The sequence below is a fragment of the Aricia agestis genome, chromosome 15, assembly GCF_905147365.1.
Source record: "Aricia agestis chromosome 15, ilAriAges1.1, whole genome shotgun sequence".
Taxonomy (NCBI): domain Eukaryota; kingdom Metazoa; phylum Arthropoda; class Insecta; order Lepidoptera; family Lycaenidae; genus Aricia; species Aricia agestis.
This window is the reverse complement of record NC_056420.1, coordinates 1,591,686-1,610,352: the sequence shown is the minus strand read 5'-3', so window position 1 is coordinate 1,610,352 and position 18,667 is coordinate 1,591,686. Positions and strand designations below refer to the sequence as shown.

At 40.9% G+C, this 18,667-nt stretch overlaps 1 protein-coding gene across 5 annotated transcripts in view; it reads left to right on the top strand.

Moving 5' to 3' along the window:
- Window positions 1–579: 579 nt before the first annotated feature.
- LOC121734165 (ral GTPase-activating protein subunit beta) overlaps window positions 580–18,667 on the top strand; it is a 28,997-nt gene continuing 10,909 nt past the window's right edge. Inside the window, exons 1-22 of one of the 5 annotated variants that reach the window (XM_042124601.1) lie at window positions 580–654; window positions 743–841; window positions 1,215–1,373; window positions 2,379–2,619; window positions 2,932–2,961; window positions 3,333–3,567; window positions 5,176–5,336; window positions 5,947–6,089; window positions 7,686–7,803; window positions 8,984–9,127; window positions 11,181–11,270; window positions 11,946–12,068; window positions 13,081–13,211; window positions 13,460–13,563; window positions 13,883–14,092; window positions 14,470–14,660; window positions 15,096–15,188; window positions 15,947–16,081; window positions 16,556–16,567; window positions 16,927–17,148; window positions 17,995–18,101; window positions 18,235–18,397. In XM_042124601.1, coding sequence (XP_041980535.1) covers window positions 806–841; window positions 1,215–1,373; window positions 2,379–2,619; window positions 2,932–2,961; window positions 3,333–3,567; window positions 5,176–5,336; window positions 5,947–6,089; window positions 7,686–7,803; window positions 8,984–9,127; window positions 11,181–11,270; window positions 11,946–12,068; window positions 13,081–13,211; window positions 13,460–13,563; window positions 13,883–14,092; window positions 14,470–14,660; window positions 15,096–15,188; window positions 15,947–16,081; window positions 16,556–16,567; window positions 16,927–17,148; window positions 17,995–18,101; window positions 18,235–18,397 — 2,848 coding nt within the window. In that variant the 5' untranslated portion in view covers window positions 580–654; window positions 743–805. Of the gene's footprint in view, window positions 655–742; window positions 842–1,214; window positions 1,374–2,378; window positions 2,620–2,931; window positions 2,962–3,332; window positions 3,568–5,175; window positions 5,337–5,368; window positions 5,506–5,946; window positions 6,090–7,685; window positions 7,804–8,983; window positions 9,128–11,180; window positions 11,271–11,945; window positions 12,069–13,080; window positions 13,212–13,459; window positions 13,564–13,882; window positions 14,093–14,469; window positions 14,661–15,095; window positions 15,189–15,946; window positions 16,082–16,555; window positions 16,568–16,926; window positions 17,149–17,994; window positions 18,102–18,234; window positions 18,398–18,667 lie in introns of those variants that run through there. The other 4 variants (XM_042124603.1, XM_042124604.1, XM_042124606.1 and 1 more) reach the window with 4 other exon arrangements.

The following is an 18,667-nucleotide window of genomic DNA, read 5'->3' as shown; positions in this document are numbered from 1 at the left end:
TACGCTGGAGTACTTATTTACTACTTTATTGAACAATCACGAACACGGAACAAACGATATACGCATGGGCGTACCGAGGGGGGGCAGGGGGAGGCAGCTGCCCCCCCCCTGGATCATGTTGACGTCCCTACTAAGTATATTATTTAGTACTTTCATCTATAAAAATTAAAAATAATAAAACGAATTTTTGCCATTTGTTTGCAATACAATATTTTTACAACTAAAAATTATTAATTTTTAATTCTTTCTAAAAAATCTGATTTGCCCCCTCCCCCCCCCTGGCCCAGAATCTGCGTAATTTGCCCCACTCTGGCCCAGAATCTGGGTAATTTGCACCCCCCCTGGGCCAAAACCTGGGTACGCCCATGGATATACGAGTATAAAAATCAAAAAATTAAAAAAAAAAATCTTGGGGTATAAGTCCGCGTACTTATGAATCGCGTGTCTGTCACCCCCCATAGACAATAGAGTAATATCAAATATGTCATTGAATAGTCTATTTGACAAATGTCAATGTCAAAACTACGAATGCACAGCAGTAAATTAAAAAATTTATAAACATTTCGGAAAATTAAAAATTTTCAAGCTTATATTTACGAATAAACAAAAACATTTTCTTGCCTTCAACTCAAGAAAACGTTCACAGTTACATAGGTGCGACATACGATAATTCAATGAAAGTTTATCGCACATAAATTGAAACAAAAAAATCTGACTGTGCTTTTACGTTTCCATTTTCTAGATCATACTTCACACGTATCCAAAGAAGCTAATTGAAACCGCTAACAATACATAGTTATTATTTATGAATGTGGGAATATTCAACAGAGTCAACTGCAAAGTAAGTTTCTAGTGAATAATGTTATAACAAGATTAGACGTGAGTGTTTTAACAAAATCTGTGGTTTTAACCAACGCTATGTTTATTAATTACAAGAGTAGTTTCAACAAGCTATTTTTCACGATAATCAACACACGTATTTTGGCCATCTGTTAAAGGGCTGACACATTACGCGGTGCAATATTGGATTTTACGCCGATGGAAGATGTACGTGTGGGAAACTATTATTAACAAACATACTTGCATCATTTTCTATGTGTAATCAGAAAAAAATTACATATTAAAAAAGCATTCATTCCAATTTATCGTATTGTATAATGTTAAAACTTTATTGATAACCATGTAAATTGATACATTATACGCCCACATTTCAGAACCGCGAAAGTGACGGAATGTACTCGGAATGGAGCTCGCTGCCGTTGGAGGGTGGCGGGACAGGTGTGCTGGGATCAGTGGGGGGGCGGGAAGTAGTGCTGGCGGTTGTGAAGCAACTTGCTTCACACCAGCCTAGCCCTCTTACTACTGACGCAGAGGTAAATTCTGCTGTTTGTATTTCTAATTCTTGGTGTTATATTCAGAGTTCACAGCTCATCTATGTATATTATTAAGCCACAACCTGTTTTATAAAGGCATAGGATGATGACTTCAAAACTGTCACCACTGTGTTATCATTACTGTTATTGGAAAAGTGACAGAACTTGCGTTGGCATTTGAATCACGCATTATAGGGAGAGGGGGGGAAGGGTGGCACTTTATAGAGGCTAGTTACCCCTTTCAAATATAACCTGATTTGTGTCTGGGAGACGCATAGTGTTTTTTTAATACATGTTTGAAGTTACGTGTGACAGAACATTATTTTTTGTTATCATGTCTTTAATATTCATTTTTCACTATAGTTACAGTTTGTTTTACGCGTAATTTGTTGTAAAATGTTTTTAAGTGTCATAAGTATAAGGACAGTATATAATTCTTAGGTAATTAATAATAGCAACGTATCACTTTGTGCTGGCCCAATATGACTTGGTTGGGTTAGGTTAGATGGCGATTTGCCCACACCTAAAAATTATAATAAAAGACTAATTTTGTCGTAAGTCCACTAATTTGGTTGTTTTATTGAACATAACCTCAAAAAATAAAAATAAAAAATTCGTGGTAACTACTGATTTCCTAACTTTAGGGAGGGGGGTCCCCTCTCTACCCCCTCCCCCTCTCCTCTCCCGCCCCCTCCCTATAATGCGTAATTCAAATGCAACCCCCTCATAACTCAAACACAATTTTTTTTTATTTTGAATAAATTTTTACAAATACTTTCTTAATGTTAGTGCTACTGGTGCCTACCTACCACTGTTATAAAAGCTATGTCCTTCATGGAAATACATAGCTTACTCAAGTGCCTTCTTGCTTAATTTCTTCCAAATTAATTGAGGGTTTAAAGAGTAAAGAGAGTACGCTTATAGCCTTATTAAGATTAGACGGGACATGCTCAAAGTGGAGCAAACTTATTTCTCTTTAAATTTTTAACACTCCAAATTACCCAGGTGGAATGGGTGCTAGAAGTACTTCGCTTCGGTCTGTCCCTGCCGCTTACAGAGCATGAGGCTCTTCGGGACTGCGTGTATGTGTGCTACGCGTGGCTCGGGGCGCTCCTGCCTGGCTCCCCGCCGGCCACGCATCCCCCCTCGCCCGCCGTGCCGCCGCCTATTGCTGCGGATCCACACAAATACGCAAACAAGATACTCAATCATCTACATAACCTGTTTGTGCCCAGGCCTAATGAGAGTAAGTTACTTTTATCCTCACCATTTACTCTACTAAAAGTCATATGCCAGACTGATATAATAGATCTACATTTGTAGATCTATTAAATTAGTCTGGCATGACTTTTTTAATGTATCAGTAATCAGGCAAAGACAGACTTGGTTGTAGGATAAACTTTAGAACATAGAGTATCGACTATTTGCGCGTGTAGAGACAATTGGCCTTAGCACCAAATAATTTTGAAGTCCAAAAGAATATCTAACTACAACAGCTAACTACTGAAACAATCAACATAATTTTCTAAAATCATAAATTAGATATTTTTCTTACAAGCACTCACATTCATCTATCAAACGGAATTGGGTATGTTACATCATTCAAAATTTTGTTAATTTTAAAATATTTATTTTATTTTATTTTATTAAATTCGGAAAACTTATGGCTATATACAAAATATATAAACAGAAGATGTCTTACATTACAAATATCACCACTGGCTCTGTTACTATTACAAAATATTCTAGCACAGTGCCAAAAACAACTCATTTTGTTGCCGAATTATGCAACAGTCGTGACAACAGATAAATCAAAAAGTGAACTGTCAAACTTTATGGTCGCTAACCATAAACTTTGACAATTCGTGTCTTTTAATAACGAGACAAAGATCAACCCAAAAAGCCATTCGCTGTCACAAACTGCGATAGAGATATTCACGACATTCATTCACTCCCCAGGTGGCAACCTAATGTCCAAGCAGGCGGTCCTCTGTCACCGGGTGCTTCGCTTGGCGCGTGCGCTGGCGGAGAGCGGTTCCCTGGGTGCGCGGGAATGGCGCTCTCTGCTAGCTCTGTTGTTGGCAGCCGCGTCAGCATTACTGGCGCCGCCCGCGCCGCTCTGTGCTGACGCCGAGCATCTGTGTGATCGGGTGCTGTGTGTGCTGTTTGAAGTGTGGATATTGGCGTGTCACAGGTGTGTTATACCTTTTGTTATTATACCTAAATCCTGTTATAGTTTACCAAAAACTGATTTTGTTTGTTATGATAGATCAGCCCCGAAAAAGGTAGAAAATCCTATATTGATTTTTGAGATAAATTGTATTTTTAACCCCCGACAAAAAAGAGGGGTGTTATAAGTTTGACGTGTCTGTCTGTCTGCCTGTCTGCCCGTCTGCCCGTCTGCCCGTCTGCCCGCCTGTCCGCCTGTCCGCCTGTCCGCCTGTCCGCCTGTCCGCCTGTCCGCCTGTCCGCCTGTCCGCCTGTCCGCCTGTCCGCCTGTCCGCCTGTCCTCCTGTCCGCCTGTCCGCCTGTCCGCCTGTCCGCCTGTCCGCCTGTCCGCCTGTCCGTCTGTCCGTCTGTCCGTCTGTCTGTCTGTCTGTGGCATCGTAGCATCCAAACGGGTGGACCAATTTTGATCTAGTTTTTTTTGTTTGAAAGCTGACTTAACTGAGAGTGTTCTTAGCCATAGTTCATCATCATCAGCCTGCTCCGTGCTGAAAAATCTGGTTCGTGAAGGGCCGATTAGCAACTTGCAGTTGTTTTGTGGGCTTTATTGCATTCTAGTTCGTGACATTTATGAATATTTACACATTAATGGAAAGTTGACCTGGTGCTGCAGCATCACCTGGTAATCAATAGGATACCCAGCTCCTCACCAACTTAGAGCAATGATTTCGTGTTTGGGCTCATTCTAATTGCGATTGCAAAAATAAATTTTTGCATGCTGCTGCTGCTGCAGCATCACCTGGATTCTATAGGAGTCGAGCTCCATATTATGAACCCAAAGTGGAGGTTTCATGTTTGGACTCATATTTACGGCCTCATCCAAAAGGACACTCCTAGATGGTATTCATTGGGATATATTATGTTATGATCCTATTGATAGGAATTATTCTGCAGTCTGCACTATAACCAACACAAGTTTAAAAAGCATGAAATAAAATTAAATTAAGAAATTTAAAAAAACCCCCGCCAAACAACTATAAAAAGTAATGAAATAATATATTTTACTGACTTTAAGTTTAAATAATTCCTAAGTGTAAAGTGATATTTTAGTCCATAATTGTTGTCAAGGTGTGTCGGGGGACCGCTAAACATGTAGATGTTTGATTTCACATAACATTATAGTTTAAGGGTCAATTCACAGCGAACCGAATCGAGACAATCAGTGACATGGCGATACAAAATGCAAAAGACACTGTTGACGGTCCCCTGACACACCGTGACAACAATTATGAACTAAAATATCACTTTACACTTAGGAATTATTTAAACTTAAAGTCAGTAAAATTTATTATTTCATTACTTTTTGTAGTTGTTTGGCGGGGTTTTTTTAATTTCTTAATTTAATTTTATTCAATATAATATTATTACTATCTATAGTAATTTTTGTAGGTTCCATCATACATCAAACGAAAAAGAATAATAAATTAATACAAGAACAATAACACTTTAGTTAAATATGAATAATAATCAAATGAATATGATTTGTGTCTGTTAATTATATTTATCACATTATTATGTTGCAAAAATGTATCTTCTTGTATCTTCTTATCTATATTACAAAATTGTGACGTCACAGATGTTTCCCGAGCCCGGTGCTGTGGCGTACGCTCCGCGAGCAGTGCGTCCGCTGGCGGCACCGCGCGCCGCTCACGGAGCAGTGGGCGCGCGTATCGCTGTGCCTCACGCGCCGCCTGCTGCGCCACATGTACGGCCCGCTCTTCCCCGCCATGCCCATCAGTGAGTATCTGTCTCGCTCGCACGCACGTGTACACGCACGCGCGCGAGCAGTGCGTCCGCTGGCGGCACCGCGCGCCGCTCACGGAGCAGTGGGCGCGCGTGTCGCTGTGCCTCACGCGCCGCCTGCTGCGCCACATGTACGGCCCGCTCTTCCCCGCCATGCCCATCAGGGAGTATCTGTCTCGCTCGCACGCACGTGTACACGCACGCGCGCGAGCAGTGCGTCCGCTGGCGGCACCGCGCGCCGCCCACGGAGCAGTGGGTGTATCTGTCTCGCTCGCACGCACGGGAGCGAGCAGTGCGCCCGCACACACGTACTTGTACGCGCAAACTGAATGTGCGCATCAGAATAGCGCTGTTTCTCGCATTTGTATATCAAATAAATTTTTAAAATTGACTTTTGGAGAAAAGTTTCTGCTTTTGTGAAGTTGCTTGCATAGATATTTATGTCTTTAAATGTTCGTTATCATGCTCGAAGACAAAAACGTTTTAATTAATCGCACGGACAACTTCATATGGTCTGTCCCACTCACTCACAACTCAGGCGACTACACCCATATAATCTCGACGATACTCTGTCCCGCTCACTTTTTACCGTGTCGGCGTGCAGGCGAGGAGGACGCACAGCTGGTGCCGGCGGACATGAGTGCGGAGGCGGTGGTGCAGGCGTGGTACCGGATCCTGCACACCATCGGCAACCCCGTCGACCTGTGCCGGCCACATCTCATCAGTCACACGCCGGAGTTCCTGCAGGTACTCGTATCCTTACCACAGGACACAAAAATAAGAAGTAACAAGATGACGCTCGCAACTCCGTTGCGCCAAAATCTGTTAATCGCGAAGGAACTGTACATTTTTCCGGGATAAAAAGTATCCTATGTCCTTTCCCGGGTTTCAATGTATGTATCTCCATTCTCCATGCCAAATTTTAAGGAAAATAGGTTCAGCACTTTAGGCGTGAAGAGGTAACAGACAGACACACTTTCGCATTTATAGTATTAGCATGGATGTTTTGAAGCGCCAATTGCTCGTGTGCTGATGTGCCCAGCATCACACGCAATTACAATAATTCAGAATATGATATCAATAGTACACGCACACGTGAATCCCGTGAGCCTCTGAAAACTGATTGTTCTGTCTACGCCGCTATAACATAATTCTCTTTATTTCTAGAAACTGTGATACATAGACTCACATAGTTAATTAATGTTACTAGAGATCGCCCAATGGATCGAAATTCGACCTTAGTTTCAACGATATTAGGACTACTATTTTGTAAAAAAAAAAATATTGCCTTTATCATATTTTTCCTACTCTTGTCTCTGGGACTCAGCTGATCTCAGACTGGCCGTGTAAGCATTGTCTTATAGTATCTAAGATTCAATAAAAAAAACTATAATCCATTGTCAATTTTATACTGGGAGAGCCATGCTTCGGCACGAATGGGCTGGCTCGACCGGATAAATACCACGTTCTCACAGAAAACCGGCGTGAAACAGCGCTTGCGCTGTGTTTCGCCGAGTGAGTGAGTTTACCGGAGGCCCAATCCCCTAACCCCTACTCTATTCCCTTCCCTACCCTCAACTATTCCCTTCCCTTCCCTACCCTCCCCTATTACCCTATTCCCTCTTAAAAGGCCGGCAACGCACTTGCAGCTCTTCTGATGCTGCGAGTGTCCATGGGCGACGGAAGTTGCTTTCCATCAGGTGACCCGTTTGCTCGTTTGCCCCCTTATTTCATTAAAAAAAAAAACCTTGTTGTCAATGTCGTCAACAGACAACAGACTTCAACCATGAATAAAAGAGTATAATTCGTATGTATAGGCTTGTCACTCAAAAATCTGTCATTTTTCCTAGTGTGTGTGTTGTAGTGTGTGTAATGTTTTATTTGTTAAAAAAATGTATGATAAAAGCATAATTTCAATATAATATTAGCTCGATGCACTCCTTCACCACACAACTATAACTGTGCAAAATTTCATTCACCTACGTTTCCCCACTTTTCGTCAAAAGGGATACAAAGTTTTTGGCTCACGTATTAATATATAGATAAATGCGAAAGTGTGTCTGTCTCTCTGTTACCTCAACTTAACCAATTTGGAAAGTGGAAAGTGAAAAGAAAGTTGGAAAGTGTCCCAGGAAAGTTGACTGTATTTACTGTTATTCTAACTTTATCTTCGTTGTTGCTTGTGTTTTGAGGTTTTTATATTACGGTTAATTTTTTTTTATTTGATTCATGTTCTCTACAATTATAATCTTACCGTGACTATTTGTGTGTTTCTAGTATCCTTAATGAATTTCAAAAATAACACTTGTGACACTATTGAACTATGAGTATGTCTGTTTCCAGTACTCGATGACCTCCGAGGACGGTCGCGAGCCGTCAGCCGCGCCGTGCCTGTCGGCGCTGGCCGGCATCTTCCACCGCGCGATGCTCGGCCTCGCCGCACACGTTGATGCCTTCCTCGGTAAGTACTTGTCCCAGAAAACCCTGCGATGTTGTCACCATAGTCGAATGCTGTGACGTGAAGTCCCGTCAGCTTTGTCATCCCAGTCAAATGACGTATAACGTTTCATTAAGTCTCGCTCGCTACACAGACCGTGCCATGAAGTCCAGTAAATGTTGTTACCCTGGGGTAACAACATTTACTGGACTATGTATATTTATTACGTGACAAAGTCTCGTTAGTATCGTCGAGACGAGATTATCCCACAAAATCTCGTAAATATTCCTTATATAAATGTCTCTCTATTCTCGTATATTATATCTCAAAGTGGTAACAAATTGTAATTTGTGAATAACATGACATTTTAAACCATATAAAAACATGTCTTTATATGGAAATCAACAATACTTTCTTTGTTATGACTCCAAGATTGTATTTGCAATGTTTAGCTTTGGTGGTTTCTGGAATAGCTAAAACCCTTGCTAATAAAAATCCACACTGTATATGTATTTATTGTAGCTAACTACAATGTTACAAAAAAAAAAACACGACTTTCACTTTGAAAAAAAAACACTTGGCAGACAAGAACAAAATATTTTTATCTTTAAAGTCCAGTATATACATACATTGTAGATTTCTAATTAGTAAGGTTAATATTTAATAACTTAGTACTTACATAACATAGTTGGGGTTTAGCAACTGACATGGTTATGGTGCTTGTAGTTTTTTAGTGTTAATAATATGAATTTTAGTATGAGTATTTTAACCATTAATGACACAGCTTATAAACGCTAGGACTCTTTTATTTATCCAGAGACAATAGTCTGGTCGCGGAGCATGTTGAGTTTGTCAAAGATACAAGCAACAATAATTACAGACAATATTGTTTCTAGATGAGACTGTAATGGTGGTGGTATGTAAGAATAGCGTAGACTTGTGTACGCTGACGATCTTGACGCGTACGCATTTGGGGTCTATATGCGTACGCACTGGTTTCCTAGATGTATCGCACTAAGGTCTTAAACTAGACGTGTACGCACCGAGCGCTTAGAGACGTACGCACATGGGCTTTAGATGCGTACGAACAGCGGGTCTAGACCGTACGCACTAGATTCCATAATTCTGAACGCGTACGCACTGAGCGTCTAGACGCGTACGCACGGGTGCACTCGGTGTCTGAGCTGGCGCGGGCGGTGTACAGGGCGCGCGTCGGAGCGGTGGGTGCCGGCCGTGGCGGGGGGCGGCGGGGGCGGCGCCGAGCGGGAGGAGGGGGACACGCCCCCCGCGCACCGCCGCCTCGCCAAGAGCTTCAGCGCCACGCGGCCCCGGGACAAGAGCGAGAGAAGTACTCACACATGTTAAACGTATACATTACACGCACACATACTTGTTATAATCGTACACACACACATAATTATGATATACGTCCGCACATGCAAACATTTATGCATATACCACGCTCTATTTTTATCAGAGGTAATTTTTCTGTGAGAATACCTTTATGCTGACGACATAATGTGTAAGAAACTCTCATTATTAATAACTTTAAAGAAACTGTACATACAAACAGTGTTATAAATATGATAAAAAACATACACACAAAAGCCTTGTTTTTATACATCTCATACACACATGAAAAGACACCATATTAATTTTATATTTTTATTAATGTGTTATGTCAGTGTGAGTGACGAGTGTGCTGTGTTATAAATGTTATAATAAACAACAGTTTTGCTGTGTGTTGTTTTTATAAATATGTAGTTTGAATTGCACTTATGTAGTGTGGCATGTTTCACCAAGCTTGTAGCGATGTAGAACTATCACAAGTAACGCAGAATATATAATTAATTAGTAGTTTGTAGATACACTTAAAATCAATTTATAATGTTAAATGCCACTTTCCTAAACTATTCTTTGTCATTGCTGTAATTTTATAAAAACGTGGCAAAGTATCAAAACTTATATTTTCCTTTCCCTTCCTGTATAAAAAGTAATTAATAATCCGACTATATAACACGACCCCACCGTCCTCATAATAATTTACCTCCGTAACTTTTCCAAAATTATCCGTATGAACTATGATGTTAAAAAATTTGAGGTTGATACATTTTGAAACCCTGCATAGGTTTTTACCAGACTAGTTATAAATATGATAAAAAGCTGAGTTATGTAGTATTACATCTACAATGCTTTTTATTATGTTTTTTATCAAGTAATGATTAATGTTGGCACCCGTTGAATGTTGTTTGACGGGTGCCAACAAAATATGTAATATTATTATGTTGTGAATGGCATATTATAATAGGAAAAAGATATAGAAAAATAAATGTGCACTGTTAAAAAAAACTAACGAATAATGTTAGTAATTAGTAAAACCTTCACTTTGTTACATAGGTCTAGTATTTGTCTATTTTTAGTTTAATTAATTATTATAGTTTTTGTTTGATGGATTTTTAGACCGGAGCATATAACTTTGTAAGTTACGTCTAGATTGACATATCTTGATTAAAACTAGACATTTTTCTTTTATTCATGTATGCTCCTATAGTTTGTGCGTTTTAAGATGATATGGGTGACAGTTTTCATATTCCTTGCTACGGGTTTTTATACAAGAAAACCAAAAAAATCTAAATGTAATAAATTATATTCCATCTACAAAAACAAATGTTTCATATAATTGTAAATGAATAAAAATGAATAGTTGCTAAATGCTAACTTATTAATATAAAATTATAAATATTAACTGTGAAATAGGAGTATAAAATTATTGTTACGAAAACATTTGAAAAAAGTAGATGCATGAAACGGAACTTATGTCAATAGAGATTGACTCTGTTGAATCGAAATCAAATCGATAAAAAAGGGCGGCCATCTTAAATCGCCGGCACCACTGAAATGTCAGTACGAAATCGATAATTTCGATTGCAATTCCTTTACGAAGTGATTCGATATTTTTAAATTATCGATTAATTTTGTTAGGTAACTTCCCTACTATTGTCAATTATAATGTGTCACGCATATCATCATAAACCGCACAAACTATACGATAAGAGTGAAATTTTCACAACCAACCCCTCTATGATAAATCTATATATATATATATATATATATATATATATATAAATGTATCTTCAATTGTGTTAGTAACAGCAGTTCAGCCGTTATCGAGTTATAGAACTCGATAACGGCTGAACCGATTTGGGTAATTTTAGTCTTAAAATAATCCTTGAAGTCCAGGGAAGGTTTTAAAGTGACACGAAGTTCACTGGGACAGCGAGTAAAAAAATATATATGAATATTGAATAAATTTTTTTATTCCTTTAAAAATCCATCAAACATAAACTGGCATGAGGGTTACCCCCTTAAATGTCACCATTGATACAGCATTGACTTTCCAGGTACGCCGCGGTCTTCCCTCATCGGTCTGACGAGCAGTCGGCCATCCAGCGTCGTGCCAACCACCCCTCCCAACTCCATCACATCACAAGGTATATGATTGTAGCTAGTGCATGGTTTGAAGTAGAAAAAGTGTGGGAGCTTAGCACTGAGATATTCGTCGCACTCATCATTATATTTTGTCTTTTGATCGACTTCCAAAAAGGAGGAGGTAATACGTTCGGCTGTATGTTTTTTTTTTGTTTACAAAAATAAATATATAAATAATGTATACAAAGCGATGCTCAAGGTAGTAACAGCGCGACAACGTGCGACGTTGTTAGCTGACGTGCAACATCATTATTTATTTGATGAACTGGCAACACTGATAACAATGTTTGCACTTCTTCTTGACTACAACATATACAACAAAAAATATAAGGAAAGGCAAAAAAAATTGGTTTTAGTCCATAGACAAATCAAATGCAAGAAAACAAAACTAAAGTTTTTGATATTGGCTACAAGTTGCCTTTAAAGTGTTGCCTAGTAAATGTACGTCTTATATAATAATAATAATAAAACACTTTATTGCTCACAATTACAAGAAATTACACGTAACACAAGTAAGCTTAATTTAAAACAGTTATATAAAATATGTGGGCAAAGGCGGACTTATCGCTAAAAGCGATTTCTTCCAGACAACCTTTGTGTGTGAAGAACTTTAATGTAAGCGGAAGTATAATATATATTTTTATTATTCAATATAATATTTAAATATTTGTCTGCAGTGGGCGAGACGGAGCGTCTGCCACTGACGCCGCTGCGGCCGTCCGTCAACTCGATACTGCACCTGTTCGGCGAGTGGCTGTTCGAGGCCGCGCTCGTGGGGACAGTGCCCGCGCAGCCGCAACGTGAGTACAATACAACAGACTTGACAGTTTTAACACTGCATTAGAAGGTACTTATTTGCACTAGAATATTGTAGGCTACCAGGTTTTAAATAAAAGATTTAAATAATTAAGTGGACTGTAATAATTAAGATTGCTAATGTTACAAGGTAAGATCTGGTCGCCTACGATGACAATTATTGAATGAAAGATGCAGTTGTCTAAAGTTTAAAAGTAAAATTATAATATCTAATATAGCTGTGTAGTGTGCGCTCGCGCCTAAGGCGCATGCGCCGGCGCAGCTAGGAGAACGCGCCCCGCGCGCCCCGTTGCGGTGCAGCCGCATCAACATAATATTATAGCCTTCGAAACAACGCACACGTAAATCGTAATACATTGTTCTGCCTATATAGAAAGACGTTTAAATGCGTTTGTGTGTCGCTGTGTAGCTATATCTTTTTCGTCTGTATCGGAGATGAATGATGAACTTAATAGCTATTTTTATCGTTGTAATTTAAAACGTAAAACAAATTATATAATTAAAGTCTGTCAACGCAATACGCCATACGCGTTGTACATACAGTACTCCCAAATGCGCATGGAAATCTTCGCTCATTGTCGTAATCTCGAAAACACCCGAATCTATGAAACTTGCATTTTGCACATTGTTCAAAGGAAATAGAAGTAAATATCATATAGCCGGTGGCTGTCCGCTGTCGCCGGTCACCGGGAAGCAATCGCGGCGTTACCATGGTAACGTCCAAGCAACGTCAGGCGCGTCGCTGCAAAGCGCTGTTTTTCTTAAAGTTAAGTTTAAAACAGCGCTTGCAGCGACGACTTCCGACGCTTGGCAAATACGACCGTTGCCGAAGAATTACGAAAATTTCTATGCGCATTATCACTTTGGGAGCACTGTACGCGTACGCATTTTACGTACATATGTGCGTAATGCGTATACGTGTGTAAAGCGAATTGCTACTTTCATAAGTTACTATAACGTCTTGAATATAAATTTATATCCTTTTCAATAATACAGAGAGATCAGAGAGCACGCCGACTCCGCCGCCGTCGGACGCAGCCCTCAACATGCTGAGCTACCAGCCCGGCCGCGCGGTGGCGCTGGGCGCGCTGTGCCGCGTGCTGTGCTCCAAACAGTGCCGGGAACAGGTGATCGTGTACCGTCAACGACACAGACATATCAGAGAGCACGCCGACTCCGCCGCTATAATGCAAGGCCATAAGGCCATGAAGCATAACTAGTAAATTGGCAGTGACCTTAATTAGGACCAGTTTATTTATGCCATCTATTAGTTTTTATTATGCCATCTTGATTATTGATTAATCCTGTGTAAACTGTGTGTATGTATTTTTTTTTTATCTGTAACATTATTTCAACTGTCTCCTCTTTATCTCAGGTGCTGGCGCCGTACCTCGCGCGGTCGTACGCGGCGCTGCAGCGCGGGCTGCGCGACCCCGCCACCGCCGCCGCCGTCGTGCTCAACGCCGCCGATATCTTCCGGTTAGATATACGTTATAAAATCAACATAGTCTAACGAAATCAGGTATTGTTGACGGAAACGAAACGAAGATTTGTTGGCGTATATATTTTCTACGGCAATAAAAAAGTCGTTTTTCCTTTCAAACAAAGACATCCAAAAAAGTTTGTTATTTTGAAAGACCGTAAAATAAGCTATGAATCGTCAATTTACAGTGTTAGAAAAGTGCTGACGACTTTAAAATATTTCATTTTAAATCTACCAGGAAATTTTACTGTCGTAAAATTTTACGTTCTACGTGCCGGGCCCTAAAAGATGTTTCAATTAAACGTTTATTTACAGTCTGGACCTCGACGGTGTGCTAGTACTTGTGCCGGACTTCATCAACGCGCTGGACCGGATCCTATCCGACACGGAACCCAAGCTGGAGTGCGGGACCATAGACAAGCGAGAGCTTCGAAAGGCAGCCATTAGTTTGCTGTTGTCTCTGGTCGCCTTCCCTTATCATTACAAGGGACTTCCGGTTCCGGAGTTCCCGGGATGTAATGAGTAGTGAGTATTGGCTTTAGCAGAGTTTGAATAGTTTAATTTGCGTTAAGAATGTTTCATATTGCACTTTTTGCAACACTTTGCACTTGCTGAAGGGGACGTTTTGAGCGTTTTGATCAAAATTAACGTCTCATGGAACGCGACCAATTAATAAATTTCAGCGTGTCCCATATGTGCGCATCCGCCCCTCTTACTCTTTGCTGCGTCAAATGGGCCTTAAATTCAAACATAGCTTTTTCTCCTTCCATTTGTCGACTGATCTAAAAATTGCTCGCAGTCCTTTTGTATTGTTATTTGTTAACCGACTATTAAGAAAAAGGAAATGTTTCGGACGTGTGCATATCTTTTAACCATGTAACAATGTCATGTCTGTGTTACAGCGGCGGCATGACGCTGGGCGCGTACACGCGGGCGCGGCTGTCGCTGGCGGTGGTAGCGGGCGTGCAGGCGGAGCGGTCGGATGCGCTGGCGGTGCCACTGCTGGCCGCGCTGTACCTGTGCGTGCGCCACGCCGCGCCCGCCCCGCCCCCCGCGCCCGCGCCCGTCTCCGACGCCAGCGCGCGCTCCAAGCGTGAGTGTTTGAGTTGAGGTCTCATACACACAGTATGAGACCTTCACAATGAGTCTTCTGAAGTTCATATAAGACCTGTTTGTCTGTGGCTTTTCTAACTGTCAGACAAAGACAGCAAATATTCGCTGTGTAAATATTTTTTACTTGACGTTGCCAAAATTTCGTTTTACCAAAATTTGTTTATCACACTGCACTGGAACCCTGCTTGTTACGGAATAAGATCTCCATACCTATTTTAATCAAAATTGCAAATTAAAACATCTGTTTAGGACGTTATTGATTTGCATGCTGAGTCTGCTTGTAATTGGCTTTTTTGTAATCTGCACCTTAACAAGTTTTGTGCTGTAATATTCGTGAAATAAGTTTTTAATAAGATGTAGACCTATTGGTAGACCAAATAAAAAAAAATTGTGGTAACTTATCTATTGTCAGCAGCGCGGTCTGAAGGCGGCAGCAGCAGCGGTCCAGGCAGCGCGGAGGACGACTTCGCCGACATGCGAGACCTCGACCCCGCCTCGCCTATGTTTGGTAATTACGTTTAAATGTTTGTTATGCAATAAGGACTGGTTTGTATATGCAAATATTAGTGGACTGTGTATAGGTTTAAAGATAAGATATGTTACTGAATCTAGCCTGCCAACTGTTCCTGTAAAAATACACAAATCAAGACAAGAGAAGTCGATCTTACCTTTGGAAGATTGAGAATCCGGTCCTCATACGGGTGACTACATCTTCCTGGCCGCGCGCGTGTTGCCTGCATGGCAGGAAAAACATCTATGAAATGATAGGATGCGGAAAACTTGCATGTAGACCAGGAGGCCTACAACGAAACTGTTTTGAGACTCAAATGATCGAATCATAATTCTGCGTCCTCCAACAATGTGATGTCACGTTTGTCAGAGTAGAACGCGGCATTCCGATTCGCTCGATTGAGGTTTCGTAGTAGGCCCTAGGGCCCGTACCACGAAACGGTTTTGAGTCTCAAACAATCGTACGAGAATGTTGCGTCCTTCTCTAACAAACGTGAAATGACATTGTTAGAGCAGGACGCGGCATTCTCGTCCGATTGTTTGAGTCTCAAAACTGTTTCGTAGTAGGCCTTCAGATCCGCGCTCGGGCGATAACAAACATAACAGGAAAAGAGCCTAAAGATGTATTTGACAAAAATGTTTCCAAACATGTTTGATTTGGATGATTCTTTTTTGTTGGAAGGATACTTTACAGCTGGTCCCATGATATGGAAATACCGTTTGACGTCTTTTGTTTAATAACTTTAACGTTGTCAGGGTCGGCGCTGGTGGTGCGCGCGACGTACCTGGTGTGCCACCGCCTCATCTCGTCGTGGAAGGGCGAGCTGCAGGTGTCGCTGGCGGCGCTCGAGCTGCTCTCCGGCCTCGCCAAGCTGCACTCCTCGCAGCCCGGTGAGTATTGGCCGTTTAAACCAGTGGCGTAACAAGACTTAGGGGGGTCCGTGTCAAAACATTTTAGGCTTAACTTTGTATACAGGAGCTATCCTGGCCGGGATCCTATAATACCCGAAGTAGCTAAGTAACATATTAACCTAATAAGTACACATTTAGATGTAACATTATACAATAAAGACAATTAAAATTGTTGACAGATACTATGCACATCTTGTATATTATGGGTTGAGTGTCACTACACGCCGTTATAATGTTTCTATACTAATAAATAATTCACCGAATTAGTTATGACAGTTATACAAGTTATCTTTTACTCAACGCTCTTAACGTTACACCAGCTAATTTTTAACACAAGAAAATGCAAAGGAAAAATAGAAATATTAAAAATGTATTGCTGTCCCTTCTTTCCAATTTTTTTTACTGTTTGTCTACATGTTATATTAATTTACTGTTCTGATGCATGCTTCTCAGAATTCATGATAGGTAAGACTGATTTGATGTTATATTAACATAATAGAAGCTTAATATTATGTTATATCAACATGTGCGTTCGTATAGCAAAGCCGCAAACAGGGCTTCGCACGAACTTAATTGCTTTTATAAGTTTACCATTTTTTATAATTTTGTGTGTATGGTGATGTCTCAGTAAATTCAGCTGTTGTATTGCGTGCAAGGAGCGTGCTCATGTGCGTACGTGTGTGTGTTGCGTATGTATTCATCTTGCACCGTGTATGAAAGTGCAAAAAAGCACAGTATGTTTGCGTGTGTGCGAAATCAGCTGCGTTTACGTAGGCGAGCACGTGTGCGTGCGTGTATGTATAAATCTTCAACTTTGTATACAGAAGCCGTAGAGCGCAAGCGTGCTGTACGCTGGATTTGCGACTACATCAGCGTGCAGTGCGGGCGGCCGCCGCAGGCTCACTCGCGCGACCTGCACTCGTGCGTGGTGGCGGCGTACGCGTGTCTCGCTTCGTGGTTATGCCCGCCGCTGCTCGCTGACGCCGACTGTCTCGCAGCACTGCTAGAAGTCGTTGAACTGGGCCTCGCTGGGTCGAAGAGCCAAGGTAACTTTTTTTAAAATTTTTATTTAACCCTTGACAGGCTTGCGCCCTGGGAATAAGTTGACTTTGTGACAAAACTTAAAACTCAGCGTACAAACATAACGCGTCAACCTTGACAAAAAACATGACTATCTTAGTGTTGAGTTTTCTTTTGGAAGATTTTGAAATCGTTAACATTAAGGCGCTGTGGTTGTTGCAACTACGTAAAATGGGTTTTTTAAAACACGTTTTTAGTAAAGGAAATGTCATTATTTGAGTATAACATAAGTACCGTTTTAAAATTGAGAAAATTTCCTATACGCAAAGGTATATCAGTACACAATTTGAAAAATTCTGCTCGATAGAAAAAAATCTCAAAGATGACTGTTATAACGCTGTTTTTCATAATTAAATCATTTTATGGCTAAATTACACACTTTCTAGAAAAAACAAAAAATGAAGTATATGTGTCGTAACCTAACGTAAACGATTTGATATATTTGATTTGTGTAATACTAAAAACAAAAGGTTTTTACTCCTATTTTCTATTATCAAGGCACGCGGCGAGCGCGTAACAGCCACTGTACAAGGCGCGCTGATATGAATGTTATTTTAATGTCCTTAACGTCGATATTCGTACTGATAGACATCGACCTGCTTATTTTAGGGACTACTGGGCCTTAAGAGTCTTTCATTTCGTGGCGTTGCATTTTTATATAGCTACAGCGACTCTCGTTGTCGCTAAATAAACATATTGAGTCACTGACTTGTGACTTGTGCTAACTTCTTTGTAGGTAAACTAACGTCTTCGTAGATAAACGACGTCCAATTTTGAATGGAATAGAAACAAAATTCACATATTCATTGTAGGAAAACCTGGTGAACCACCTAAAATGAAGGACGAGAAGGAACTGAAGCCAGTGTCAATGAGGGTCCGCGACGCGGCCGAGTCGCTGCTGATGCTCATATTAGATCAGGTATGGTACCGCACACTCGAGGCACAAAGCTTCATATGAAATGACGAAATTTGTATGAAATTATTTGTCTCTTTATTTTGACTGTACTTTTCTACCGTCGAAAGTCAGTTCAAAGTTTTAATTTCCTGTCCAGGCGGGTACCGAAGGGCCGGGGCCGTGGTGCCGCATCTCGGAGCGCTGGCTGGCGGAGGCGGGGCACGGCGCGCTGCGGCACTTCGTCGCCGACGGACACACGCTGCTGTCGCTGCTCGAGGAGCCGCTCGCCAACAGCCAGGAGCCGCAGCCGACTGTCGTGGGTCAGTACACAACACACACGCAGCATTTAAATCAAGCACACTGCACACACACAAACACGCACACACCCACACAAACACACACGCACGCTCACCACAATCAGCTGACATCCTGTTTACATTGAAGTTTTTGAGCCGCATAAAACAATAATATACGACTCATCATAAGCTTAAACGGTCTTGTATAGACATATTGGGTGAACTTAAGATGACAATAATAAATAACAACGTCAATAAGGTGGTACTTACTTACATCAGATTTATGACCGGTGT